Source organism: Natator depressus, chromosome 1 (assembly GCF_965152275.1).
Source record: "Natator depressus isolate rNatDep1 chromosome 1, rNatDep2.hap1, whole genome shotgun sequence".
In the NCBI taxonomy this organism is placed as follows: Eukaryota; Metazoa; Chordata; order Testudines; family Cheloniidae; genus Natator; species Natator depressus.
The window spans coordinates 276,287,769-276,302,626 of NC_134234.1; the positions used below are offsets into that span (position 1 = coordinate 276,287,769).

The 14,858-nt window shown below is 39.3% G+C and overlaps 1 protein-coding gene across 4 annotated transcripts in view; it reads left to right on the forward strand.

Moving 5' to 3' along the window:
- Positions 1–14,858, forward strand: part of PPP1R12A (protein phosphatase 1 regulatory subunit 12A) — a 206,193-nt gene that overhangs the window by 97,015 nt on the left and 94,320 nt on the right. For all 4 annotated transcript variants that reach the window (XM_074941978.1, XM_074941979.1, XM_074941976.1 and 1 more), the window contains exon 3: positions 10,239–10,357. In XM_074941978.1, coding sequence (XP_074798079.1) covers positions 10,239–10,357 — 119 coding nt within the window. The remainder of the gene's footprint in view (positions 1–10,238; positions 10,358–14,858) is intronic.

Here is a 14,858-nt window from a genome sequence, read left to right on the forward strand (position 1 = left end):
TGTTGTGGAATATACCTGTTTCATTATTGGGCTGAATTAAAAATTAAGTTTCAAATTTATTGATTTAATATTATGGGTAAAAGTAATTGGATTGCTATTTTAAAACTGGCTTTTTCAGAGAAACCTTCTTAAAAGGAGCCTAAAAATCTGTGTCATGCGGGGTACATTTGTTTATCATTTAATTTTATAGCATTAAAAACAAAGAAATAACCTTAAAGTAAAGGTTATTTACAAAAAAGAGCCTAGAGTACTTTGAGATTAGATTAATATGGTCCAACTTTTTTGGCTTCATATTTTTGGGGGGGGTGAGGTGAGGTTGTTTTTGGTTCTTTGCTCCCCAGGGGACTAAATTCTTTGCCTTAAACCCTTAAAAATATTGTGGATAGGTATGAAAATGCTAGTTCTTTTATTTCATACTTTAGTGCTTTGGGATTTGTGGGTGAAAAGTATTACATAAGAGTACAAATATTAATTTTCATAAGTGTATGGTATGTTTCTTGATAGTTTTCACTTAATTGCAGATTTGCCTGCCTTCCAGAATTCCTAATAGTTTTAAATTAAAGGGAAAATCTAAGAGTTTTTTGGGCTCAATCCTATTTCCAGTGTAATCAATGGCAGAATTCCCATTGAATGTTAGTTTTATGTTCATTAAAATCCTGTTGTGGTGACTTCTATCTTCTTAAAGTATGAACCCCAGGAAAAGTGAACAGTAAAAGGGTCATTTGATAAGCTATTATAATGTTTTAGAATACTTTGACCTTAATATTAAGTACTCAAACTCAGTTTTTTAAATGTGATAAAAAGAAACTTAATTGTGTAGACAGATATTTTAGCTGAATTCCCCTTGGTGTCCTGTGTTAATAAATGAAGGGATTTGCAAAGTATACTTTAAAGGTGAACCGCAGGGATTTTATTTAAACAAAACCATAGAACTTGTATGATTCTAAAAGCTGTTTAAAAACATAGTTAGTGGTGTATAAACAAAGATTTGAAAGAATAATTTATTCTTTAATCCTGAAAACTAAGCAGCACACTACACTTCTTAGTTCCTCTGCCCGTAACTGACGTCACAGCTGTCATGAAGATAGTTTTTCCAGTCTTAACTTCATATAGACTTCCAGTAATAATTTTTTCCACAAAATTGATTTTGAGCTCAGATTTCTTATGTGTAGTCTCTACCACAAAGAGAAATATGTAAGGAAGTGTTAAATTGATGAATCTCTTCTTGAGCATGCTTAGAAAAGTATGTTACCCTTATTTAAAAAAACTTCCTGCACTAGAATAATATAGTTTTCAATATTAAGCTTGTCACATAGACTTGATAAGTTCTTAAAGAAACTTGGTTCAAAAATAACATTGCCTATAACTGACCGAAAATGACACATTGATCCTACACGCTACTTAAATAACCAAACAAAAGTGCATAGCCTAAATTTACATCCTGAGGGCTGCTCGTGGGTTTGTATACAAAGAAACCTTCCAGGAGGCATCCTCAACTTCACTGTAGTTACAGAACGCTGACTATTGCATATGGCAGTCCTCTTATTTTTCACTTGTTAAATCTTGGTCCAGACTTCTGGGAGAGGTCTTTTCTGAATTTAAGAACAATTTGTCCTGCCACTTCTCCCAGTTGGTGACACGTTTTTTCAGTCTCCATCCTAATAAATATCAGATTCAGCAGCATCAACCATCCAGTTATCTCCCTAATGACCTTGTAAACCTGGTTCCAAAACTAAGTATTCTAGCAGAACCACAATGAAGGTACATGCCCATCTTTCTACTGCCATCCTTTTAAGTAATATTGATAAAATCTTAAATCATGATGTCGAAGTTGTGTACAACAAAGTAATTCTTTATGCCTAAAGTAGATTAGAGCTTGGGCATCGTGCCAGATTCTGAAGCAGTCTCCCTCTAAGCCCTTAAATTCACTATTTCAGTAATCTGTGTTTCAAAGGAAGCCCCCTCCGTCTCTGGTCACAAACCATGTCCCAGTATATTGTAGAGATTAGCTTAATATTAATAGAGTTCTGCAATAGTTTTCGCTGCATCACATGAAGATCCTGAGGCAGAGCTTTTAAGCAAAGCCCTGAGGTAAAATATAGGCCTTCAGACCTGTTGAAACTGGGACTTATAGTAAACAAAATGTGGCATTTATCTTATAGGAGAATTAATCTGGACTCTGAATTATTAAAAATTTCATGTTTTTATCAGACAAGGTTTTTTTAAAGTATTTCCCATAAATGGGTGAAAGTGTCAGGGTTTCTAAATGGTAATATAAGGGGAGAGTTGCTTTCTTATTTTTCAAGACAGGACCTGCAAACTTTAGTCTAAATTCTGTATGTAAGAGCTGTTGAAGGATATACACAGAGTAGGGTTCCTAAAATATGTGGGCCACAAACCAAGTTTTACCTCCCCAAAAGAATGGGATTTCAAGGCAACTTCTTTCTTCAGTATCGGCCAAGCCATGTAGTGTAGCCCAGTAGGCTAGTTTGCTTTATTATGTTCACTGCTACTGGAGCCCAGTGGGCTAGCTTGCCTTCATTATATTTATTGCTTTCCATTATATTCAGCAGTAATGCCAGAAACCTACAGGCCTGTATCCTGTAAGACATTAGCTTCAGCAAGTTAGCATACATATGTCTGGGACCTTTCACCTGGATAAATGGAGCTAAAGCATAAGGTCTATGTATGACTGTGACCTTTAACATAGAGGATGTGTTAAAGCAGGTTGGTACGGGGGCTTTCCTAAGTTATCCCCTTTTAAACTTAACAGTACACCACAACTTAGAACTTGGGAAGAACTGAAATAACCAGTTAGGACAGAAATAACAAATGTGATATCTAACCACAAAAGGGTAACGAATTGACTAATATAGTAAATTGAGATAATTCATATACTAACTCAGGGGTCGGCAACTAAAGGCAGCACGCGAGCCAATTTTTACTGGCATGCTGCTGCCAGCCGGAGTCCCGGCTACCGCCCCCACTCAGCCCGCTGCCGGCCTGGGTGAACGGAACTCCAGGCTGGCAGCGGGCTGAGCCGCTTAGCCTGTCACCAGTCTGGGGTTCTGTCCGCTGGTGTAGTGTATTACATTTCCCCCCATAGGAATGTGCTACTTGCAGAGCACCAGGACTGGCAGCCGTAAGTAGTACACCATAAGTTGCACATTCCTACGGGTAGAAATTTAATATACTACACTAGGGTAGGGAAGGTTGTGCCTCCCCAAACAGCTGGCTCACTTCCTGCCTCTTGACTGCCCCCCTCATAACTGCTGACCCATTCAAACCCCCCCCCCCCCGCTCCTTGTCCCCTGACCACCCCCTACCTCCTGACTGCCCCCCTCAGAACCCTCTACCCATCCAAGCCCCCCAGTCCCCTGACTGCCCTGACCCCTATCCACACCCCCGACCCCTGACAGGCCCCCCGGGACTCCCACGCCTATCCAACCACCCCTGTTCCCCATCCCTTTACCATGCCACTCAGAGCATCAGGACTGGCAGCTGTAAGTATTACACCGTAAGTAGCACATTCCTATGGGGAGCAATTTAATACACTACACCTGGCCCCGCTCAGCCTGCTGATGGTCTGGAGTTCTCAAAATATGTTCTCACCCCTTATCAAAAATTACACTACAATTAGCTTAAAAACTTGAAAACTTAAAACCTTTGTATATTACAGTAATTGTTAAATGTACAATATTAATAAATACATAGGTTTGATGAAACAAAGTAGTTGTACTTGTCTGTGCTTAATTTGTGTTTTTGATGATTTACCTTCTAAAAAAATATCGCATGTTTCGCACCCCCGAAAGGGCATCTCGCACCCCTACAGGGTGTGTACACCCCAGGTTAAGAACCACTCCACTAAACTGATAAGATCTGCATTTTAATTTAATTTTAAATGAAGCTTCTTAAACATTTTAAAAACTTTGTTTACTTTACATACAACAATAGTTTAGTTACATAATATAGACTTATAGAGTGAGACCTTCTAAAAACCATTAAAATGTATTACTGGCACGCAAAACCTTAAATTAGAGTGTATAAATGAAGACTTGGCACCCCACTTCGAAAGGTTGCCGACCCCTGTACTAACCTATCGGGAAAAAAAAAACTTCAGTGTTAGTGAGGTGAGTAAATACAAATAAGGAGAAGGGAAACAATTCCCTACTGAATATGCATCAAACATAATGGCATCAGTATAACATATTATAAAAATGGCATCCCAGCCTAGGGGCAGTAGGAGAGAGAGATGTAGCCCTTGGGAGCTGCCAGAATGATGGCCACGGGTGGTGAAGGGGAAGCTGATAGTGATGAGGAAGACTATGGCTAACATTTCAGTTTGTTCTACAAGGGGTGGTGTGAGAGTATATGGGTGTGTAGATGTACATTCTGTAGCATCTCTATCTATTTTACTAAATTGGGGTGTTTGTGACTCTGCTAAATCTATTAATAAACTATATTTTTAAATATAGCTATATTGTAAGTGTTGCAACTGTGCACATCAAGGTTCCCAACTATAGAATGATTTAAATACTGGGCCTGATCTTTGGGCAAGAACCTGTCAACCCTCAAAGTGATAACTGGGGATTCTTACGTAATCAATATAACTGATGCATAATCTAAGGTCAGGTTACAGTAGTGTTTAGAAACATCTGGACAAGAGAGGGTCTGATTTTTTTGAGAGGGGGGAGGACATGGCTTTCCTTTTACCCACAGTATTCCACCTGCAATTCTTTGCACTCACAATTTTGAGTCCACATAGTTGTGCATTTAAGAATGATTTTCAAACCTGAAGTATCCAAACTTGAAACCTCTTGGTCCAAAGATAGCCTTGGCAGTGACCAGACTGCTGTTTCACTTCTGTTACTTTTTTTAAACGTGTATCTCTAGAGAAATCTCTAATGGAATGTGCAGATCTCCAAAAATGTATCCTTTATCTCTGTAGAGGGTACTCTGTTTAATAACACTTCTAAAAAAATTAAATACAATATGGTGCATAGCTAGTTTGTCCAATCCCATGATAAGTTTGGTGATTTAAAAAAATTAACTTGTTTTGAGTCCTTTGTCCAAAAGCTTTGAAAGAGTTTAAAAAATCTGAAAAGACTTGCTTGTAATAGTTGGATTCCACTGTATATTGAATGTTTACTTTTCCACTACCTCAGAGCTTGCCTGCTGAAAACAAACTGCTTGGACATGGTATCAAAGGTTCCTGTCATTTTATTGGAACTGTACAATGGTGTTTTCCTTTCCCCAAATACTTTCACGATGTTGGATTAACAAGATTTAAAAAGAATAAATAAGTTATGGGTAAATCTCTCTTCCCTTCCTTCCTTTCCAGCAACTTTTGGAAGTAATATAACAAAGTGACTTGGCATGTGCCATCTTTTTTATAAGCTGTTAGACCCTACCCGGATGATTCCAGATGTCATTTCTGTCCCTATAAGAAAGATATATTGAAGTAACAAATGTTATCTATTTTTTCAGTGTCAACAATTAAAATTTATCTAATCCTCGCAGCATTTTTTTTAAGCTTGGAAAATAAGTTGGAAGTGAGAACTTGTACATACTTATAGTGTGGTATAGATTTATGGAGTACTTTCTAGAGCTTCGACTCCAGTAACTTTCACAAATGGAATGCACTTTTCAGCAAATACCATTGCACTTGTGACAAATAATTTGCATAGAAATACAAACTTTAAGTTGTGCCATTATTATTAAAGCAAAATCTCACTGTTCTACACACGTCATAATTTACAGAACAATAGTGATTTCCACACTTCTCAGCAAAGATATAGAGCAAAAATTCTTATAGGTGTTCTCACAGTAATATTTTATTTTTACAAAATGTATTTCTGTATATAGTATGTACTGAGACAAGGTAGATGAGGTAATATCTTATTGGGCCAACTTCCATTGATGCAAGGGACAAGCTTTCTAGTTTCACACAGCTCTTCTTCAGGTCTGGAGAAGGTAACCAGAGTGTCTAAGTTCATGGTTCAGTGTCCAGCAGAGTTATGAATTTAAGTTCCCGGGCTCATCTTTTTAAGAGTTGTGCTGGCACTCTTGAGGATGAGGACTGAAAGATGAGATATGGAGTGATCACTTTGTGAAAATATCTGTGGACATGGCACCACTGCTACGATGATCAGTTTCTTCCACTCCCCCCACCCCCAACTACACACACACACCTTTCAAGATCCATGTGTCTTACTGCCTTTCAGCAACACGTGGTGTGCATCAGATGTCCCGGCAACACCTATGTGGGTGAAACCAATCACTATGCTTTTGAATGAACTCTCCCATAAAATTGTTTAAAAAACACCATATTACTTGTGGTTGAACATTTTTCACAAAGCAGTCATTCCACACAGGATCTCGCAATCCTTGTCCTCCAAAGAAACCTGCACAACACCTTAAAAGCCAACCTAAATTAATGGGAACTTAAAGTTATGACACTGGTGGACATGAAAAATCATGGGCTTAACAGACTGGTTTCATGGCTCATTACAACAATTTGTGATGCCCTACTACCTGTTAGCCTTAATGCCCACTTCATTTTAAGCGATGTCCTGCGAAGTGTGAACCCCCATGCTTAACGGTCCATCCCCACCGGCTTAGACACTGTGGTTACCTTTTTCAGACCTCAGGAAGAGCTCTGTGAAGCTCGATAGCTTGTCCCTTCCACCAACAGAAGTTGGTCCAATAAAAGACATTACCTCACCCACCTAGTCTTTCTCGGATCCTGGGACCAACACCGCTTCAGAAACACTGCAAACATATAGTATGTGCTATGAAGTATTTTCCTAAGTCAAACTAAACTACAGTGGTCAATATGAAGTACGTTTGTCACGTATTGTCTTGCAACAGATCTCCCATTCATGTGCACAAATTGACGAGATTGGAACCACATTATTAAAATTCGTTAAATTCATATTTAGCTGGAAGTGCAACTTACCATGAAAGTCACTGTGAAAACTTCCCATTGCTTTCTGGAATATGACGGACAGAACTTGACGCTCCTTAATTTTCATTGAAGCCAGTCACATTTTTCTTCCTGTCAGTGCTGCAGAGCCAAAATACCTTCATACAGAGAAGTGGTATTCTATTCCGCCTCAAGCATTAGCAGGTTTTTCTGTGAGTAAATACATCTGTGTATTCCACTTGGGGGTGGGGGTGGTGTGTGTGCCAAGTGTACTGGGGCTGGAGGAGTTTGCCTAGCAATATCTGTAGTGGGGTGCTGATTGCGCCTTGTGGCCCATAGCTTCTCCCCAGCTATATGAGGCAACAGTGCCCCAAAGTCCCTCAGTTCCTTCTTACTTCCCATGGCTGGTGTTGGAGCTCTGTGGTTCTTACCTCGCTCCTCCATCTCTTCAGAGAGGCTCCTGCACCAGAGCATGAAATAGTAACGCTCAGAACCTGAGGGTGACCTCCGATCTGATGAGGGCATCCGTGCTGAAGCAGGCCACGTGGCCTGTTTGAGCAAGTGCTACCTAAGACGAAGATCCCTCACTATCTGATTTGCAGATTGTTCACCAAATGGACGCAAACGCTGCTTCTTAACATGAGCTTCACCTAAGCACAGCAAGCACCATGTGTGGGGATCACTTTTGGGGATTGCTCCCACACACAACAGACAATGTTTAAACCCCAGTGAGGGCATCACCAGGGAAATGTTTAAACTACAGCTAACTAACACTAAATCTAACTAGCACTATACTAAGGGTACTAATTAACTATGCAGCTAGAAAAGTCACTAAAAATAGTCCTTCCATTGGCATCCACAAGATGTTAACAGAATCCACAGCCAGACAAGCCAGTTCTGCTTTTTCTTGTCCGTGTATTCCCTAACTCCACCCCTTTTTGGAGGTGTGGTTAACAATTCCATCCTCCAGACATTTTAGCAAGGAAGACTGCTTTTTATTTAGGCAAGTGAACAAAGTCCTTTTTTACACTTCTTATGTAGAGAAATCATAAGAGTAATAGTAATCTTTATAGCCATGGATAAGAAGATGGTATGTTGCAAAAGGCAAAAATTAAGAAAAGTGGAAAAGAAATCATAGGATGCTAACATTTCAGTCAGTGGGATTTTAATACTGGTGGATAGACTTCTCCACTGAAGAGCAATCTTCAAAAACAGGAGAGGGATTGTTACATGTCCTTAGAGAGAAATGATGAAACCTTGAAGGCTATTTTTTTTCTGTTGTGCATAAGACCTGCTTTCATTAGCCGTAATTTCAGTTGTTGCAGTGAGTGTATCTTATGTTGTCGCAATCTGGATAAAATGGCAAAAAGAATAACGTACATGCATGTTTGGTAGTGATGTATGCTCTGGTAAGGAGCTTGAGCCTTAAAGGATGGGTAGGACATTTCAGCCAAAAATAGTCAGGATGTAAATTCACTAAGAGATTTCCTGGGCAGGTTAGCAATTAGATCAAAGACCACCTCTGGAGGAGTACTGCCCCAGTTTATATGCAGGTCTTGCTAATAGCCCATTTTTTAAAAAAAGTTGATGCCTAAAATTATGTTTCACAAGCTGCATTCAGGACCCAAAATAAAAATTGCTGCGCATCTGCAGTTACCACAGGTTGTATATTTCATATATGTAATATGGCAGGAAACAAGGTACTGCTTAAGAAAGCAGATTATATTTGTCTCTATCCATCACAAAAGGGAGTGTGTATGTGTAATATATGGAAGGCTTATGCTGAAGAGATTTGTGGCTCATTCTTAAGTTGTAAGCTCTTTGAGGCAAGAACCATCTTTGTGTATAGTGCCTGGGATTTGGACCCCTGAGTACTACCGTAACAAAATAAATCCATAAGAGAGGTAGTAACCTCATGGTTAGAAATTTGTAAGGTTGCAATCTGGAGTGGTGCTGATGCTTCAGTCACTATTGATTGGGTACTTTGACATCAGTAGAATATACATTGGGCTTCTAGGTTCCAAAAACTTCATAGACTTCTAGTTTAATAGAGATAAGGGAGTTAATCAAGTTCTAACTGTTAAAATGTCTTTCTTATGGCTCTTTGTTGGAACCTATCTATCTGATATTCCAAAACCAGAAATAAATTCCTCCTGATTTGGATTGTTCATGCCAGGTCTCAGTGCCTACCCTAGTTTTAAAATAAAACATTTTCATATTGAATCATATTAGACACCAAACCGCTGGAATGCTCAGCCTACCTAGACAAGGGTGTATGGGTGTGCATGCGCATATATATCTAATGATGTAATGGGCCCTACTAGCAAGAACTGGGGTCAGCCCTCTGGTGAAATGCACAATAACTTCTTCACCTTGTGCTGCTGCACAGGAAGGTGGTCGGATTTTTGCCAGTATGTGAATCTGTACCTTGCTTGGGAGTGCCATGTCTAATATGCAACTGTGGCTAGTATGTCTCTAAATTTGAAGCCTTGCTCCCTCTAGATGTTGTAATGGAAACCGAATATTTTACCGCTGCCAGAGCTTTGTGATTGCTGCAAGGGGACAGGCCTTCAGTATGCTATTTCTGCTGCATCCTCTTGGCAGCTGAAAGGTGAAGGGAGTTAAAAAGAGGTCTTCAGTAGTTGTCTTCCCTCCCTTCTTCTGTTGTTCATAGTTTTTCCCCATCAGCACTTGCAGTGTGAAATTGACATAAGTTTCATTGCTGCTTAAAGAACTGTGAATAGCGAGAGTGAAACTAAGCAGTCTGGTTAACTTTTTCTGCTGCTTGGCTAAGTTAGGAGCAGAATTGAAGGCACTGGAGACATTATTCTTCCCAAATCGGCAAAGAATAATGTATCAACCTTCCAAATGTTATCTTTGCAATCATAAGTACTAGGAATGTCAACTTTCTTAATCTGAAAACTTAAATCCTGCAATTATTGATGTCTCAGGCTCCTATGTTCTTCAGGAAAACCTTTCATTTACCATTGGACACTTTGTGCACCCAAGCCCTGAAGAGATCTATCAGTATATGACTGAATTTTTTCAGTGGCTAACTACAGAGATTGGCACCATATACTAATAAGATACATATTATCTGAAATGCTGCCCTAAATAGCTAACACTTGTAGGTAAACCTGTGGTCTTTATTCTTACTGTATATGTATGTGTGTGTAATATAAAATATTTAGTTGCTGTGCATGGTCCCAGGTTCTAACAGCTTTTGTTACTCCTTCACTGTACCCAACTTTATTAACCTGATGCTCACCTTATGTTTTGTTTAGCTTCCAACTCTTTTTTTCTTCTTTTATAGGTATTTAATTAGTCAAGGAGCACATGTAGGAGCTGTTAATAGTGAAGGAGACACTCCATTAGATATTGCTGAGGAAGAGGCAATGGAAGAGCTGCTTCAAAATGAAGTAAATAGACAAGGTAATGTTGAATGTGGAAGTCTAGTATTATCTTTTAAACCGAAGTATGCTTTATGGGAATGTATTTTTAAAAAATAATGTTTGAAAGACATTTTTAGTGGTTTTTATTTTTAAAAGAATTACAGTGAACCATATATACTGCTAAACATTACCTCCAAGGCATTGTTACAGCCCTGTCTAAGTTCACCCTTGTGGAGCCAGTACAGGCTGCTGTACTGGATCCAGTCTTTTTATCCCATATGCTTTTGAGTGTCCAACTGGCTCTGAGCAGTGTCCAGACATTGTCGCTTGTTCTGACCTCTCAGGCACAGTCCTGGGGCATAGACTTCCATTCTGATACCATTTTTTGGCATATGGGCCCTGTCACACAACTGCTGTAGGTCCCAAGACCAGTGCTCAACCTCCCAAGTCTTCCCAGTACCTACGCATGTTCTCCCCAAAGGTCCATCAGCATGGGCATGCCAGTTTACCATTTAACTCTTTTGGGGACCATTATTATAGTTAACGTAAAGAATGTACAGGCTTTTTGGAAAGGGTCATCTTAAACCCAAACGTTTTATTCATAGAAAAGCGCCAGAGGTTTACTGATACATGAAAAACTAACACACACCTGAATGCAGACTCCTCCCTCCAGTGGTCTCACCACTGCTGAGTCTTCTGGATTTTGGGCAGTGTCCTTCAGCTGGTCAGTGCCGTTTCTGCTCCCCCACGCCTCCTGCTTAGCTTTCTCATTTTGGAAGGTGTCTTTTTGCTAGAGAGCCTGTCCCTTTTAAAAGCAGGTTGTGACATCTTTTTCCTACTTCTCTTCTTATGCTAGGATTTTCCATGTGCCAGCCCTGGAGTGGAATTGCTGGCAGAGGGTTGTTAAGTTAATGACTGTTGCTAACCTCCCTTGTCCCACTAGGGTAAGGCTATTCAATAGTCGATGACCCTCTAAGGATCAGATACCTAGGTGCCAGTCCCACCTTTCCCTCCCAAACACGAGGAATGATGCAGTCTAACTTGACAGTTAGAGAAGTATATAATCAAGGTGACACTCAAAATGGAGGCTGAAATACATGGTTTTTTCCACACAAAATCAGATAGGGGACACACACACGTGCGCAGCCCCCCCCCACACACACACACTCTCTCCTCCTCTCCCCCCCCCCCCCCAAAGTCATGGGCAGTTTTTTCCTTTTTGTTTTTAAAGGTTACTTTCACTCATTCTAGTGTATGGTTCTCCGTAACACTGAATTATACATGCCCACCTAGGGGATATTGTACACCTTTAGCTTCAAGGTGTTATCTAAATAATCTCAAGTCACAATAAACTATGCAGTAACCCAAGTTCTGTCAGGATTAAATGGTTATGGTTGAATCTGCCTATTGTCCAAACCAGGTACTGTCATTTACTGGTCAATAGGATGACATGACATTGAAGGGAAGAGGTCATCTAGGTACTAGTATGTAGTTATATTTCTAGAATCTTGGATCAAACATTTTGTAGTAACCAAATTTTAACTGTATGATTTGGACTCTGCTTCGCATGTAAAGGGACACCAAAGTAAATTGATAGTTTGCTGGCATATTGTACAAAAACCTTCTCTTTTTCACTTAATTTGGTAGAATACAATTTAAAAAAAAAGTCTTGAAGGAGATATGAAGTGAGTTGTCTTCAGTTTGTGCCTCTTCATAATCTTCTGTGAAGCTGTTTTTTGATACATTTAACTTCACTAAAATGCCATCTTCATTGTCCTTAATACTACACTGAAATGTGAATAATCACACTCAATTTGGAAAATACCAAAATTAAAATCAAAAGATAAAATAAGAAACCATTTTGAGTTTCTTATACAAGCATTCTTATACATATGTATTACATATTTTCCAGTCACTCATAGACTCATAGATATTAAGGTCAGAAGGGACCATTATGATCATCTAGTCTGACCTCCTGCACAATGAAGGCCACAGAATCTCACCCACCCAGTCCTGCAATAAACTTCTCATCTATGTCTGAGCTATTGAAGTCCTCAAATCATGGTTTAAAGACTTCAAGGTGCAGAGAATCCTCCAGCAAGTGACCTGTGCCCCATGCTACAGAGGAAGGTGAAAAACCTCCAGGGCCACTTCCAATCTGCCCTGGAGGAAAATTCCTTCCCGACCCCAAATATGGCGATCAGCTGAACCCTGAGCATGTGGGCAAGATTCACCAGTCAGATACCCAGGAAAGAATTCTCTGTAGTAACTCAGATCCCACCCCATCTAACATTCCATCACAGACCATTGGGCCTATTTACCATGAATAGTTAAAGATCAATTAATTGCCAAAATCATGTTATCACATCATACCATCTCCTCCATAAACTTATCGAGTTTAATCTTGAAGTCAGATTGGTCTTCTGCTCCCACTGCTTCCCTTGGAAGGCTATTCCAGAACTTCACTCCTCTGATGGTGCTTAGCTTTGTGTCAGTAAATATTAGTTCCTGTTAACGATATAGTTTGATACTAATTTTACAATTTAATAACTTAGATTAGTGATAATTTCAATATGCATACTGTATTCATAAACACAAAACATTTACACTCTATCTCAGATATGACATGTATTGAAAGCTTTCTGAGGCATCCAGCTTCACAAGGCAGGGAAGCATGTATATTTATTGATGCCTTAGGGAGCCAACAAATAATGGCTACTGGCGGGGGGATGGAACAATGAGGGTAGTTTGTTTATATTTTAATACAAAATATGAAATTGGACTGCCGTGGAGAGAGCCCAATTTCAGACTCTTCCTATTAAAAATGTATAGTCGATCCATTCACTAGCTCTGGGCAGCAGTAACAGATATTGGTAGCTATGGTGTACCTCAAATAAGCTCGGCCCATGAAGGATGCCCTTCTGTGTAAACCTGCATTCCTGTTGGAAGAGAATCTCCCCATCCACATTCCTTAGCTTTTTATGGTCCCTCACCCTCAGCTGAGCAAGGAAACATAATACATACCTAATTTAAAAAATATTAAAAAGTAATAATAGAAATACAGGGCTGGAAGGTACCTCTAGAGACATCTAGTCCTATTGTCTCTCCTCCCTCTGTGCTGAGGTAGGACCTAGTATACCTTATAATATTATTTATTAAATCGTAGAATAAAACCAACCTTCTCTTGTCATTGACATAACCCCCAGTGCTATTTGAGAAATCACCCCTCCACTAGCTTTTATATGATGGGACAAGGCTCTTTGTTCAAATGCATGAAGTTAGCTCTTGGAGACCCATGCTAGTAATAGCAAAACTGATGGCATGGCTCTGTCATGGTATAGTTAACATAACTTTTAAATTTCTCTGTTTGTTGGAGACCAAGAACATTAGTTCTTCATCTAGCTTGTGTATATTAAACAGAACATAAGAAAGATTACTAGTTTCTGGTGTAGTCGTTGCTTTTATATGTTATGGTGTAATTATTAATTTCTATCCTGAAGTGTTTAAAACATTTTTCATACTCAATTAAGGGACATTTTTATCCTGTGTTTCTGGGATTCCTGATTGGCACCTCTCTGATTAAATTCTGAAGAAAGTGATAAGGCAAACTTTAATATAAAACAACAACAACAATAAAGTTTCTAATCCTTATGGTGGTAAGGAAACTTCTGGATGTGAACTGATATACTGGTGTTTTTCCTGGATCTGCGACTGGCACACTTTAAGCACTGCATTGCAGACTTCAGTTTTCTGAGTCATTCCCTTGGATCCAGATTTGGTGGATATATGGGCTTCTTTCTAGCCAAGGTCTTGATTCTTGATTCCTGCCTTAATTGACTCTCTTGACTGTCTAGTACAGTTAACAGGTTGGCACATCCTCCTTTTTTCCAGTTACTTGTGCAAGATTCCATGCTCCTATCTGCAGTGAACCACAGCAGAGCCAGCGGTAGACCAGGAAAGAGTTTGCGCCATGTAACTAGTCAGCTTTCCCCAACTACTATTTTTTGTGTCTGCATTTGCGTTCGATTCCTATAAGTATATTGAAACTTGTGCTGGGGACTTGGATCAAAATACAGCACACATCTTACACAAAAAGGGACTTCACAGAGAGGCACTAAATTCACAAAGGTAAATAAACTGTGGGATGGAAGTATGTTTCATATATACATGACAGAGTATAGGCTGGTCGCACTACTATTGCAGTATCAATCTGAGTTGATTTCAACTATGTTAAATAGGAACCACCCAAGAAAAATCTGAATAATTCTCAAATGCTATGGAACTTTTCTATTACTTAATCAACAAGACTAATCCCAAATAAAAAGCTAAAATTTGAGCCCAGAACAAAAAGAAGAATCTAAATGTGACTGAGGAAATGTATTCCTTCTAGCATTTAAAGCTAAAAATCCACATCTACTCTAAGTGTATGTTCACAAAGGAGATTTTCATAGTGATCCAGATTAATTTTATTGATGTACAGATCCCATTGTGAGTGTCATAGGACATGAATTTGAAAAAGAATGGGATAATCTTGTTTCCTT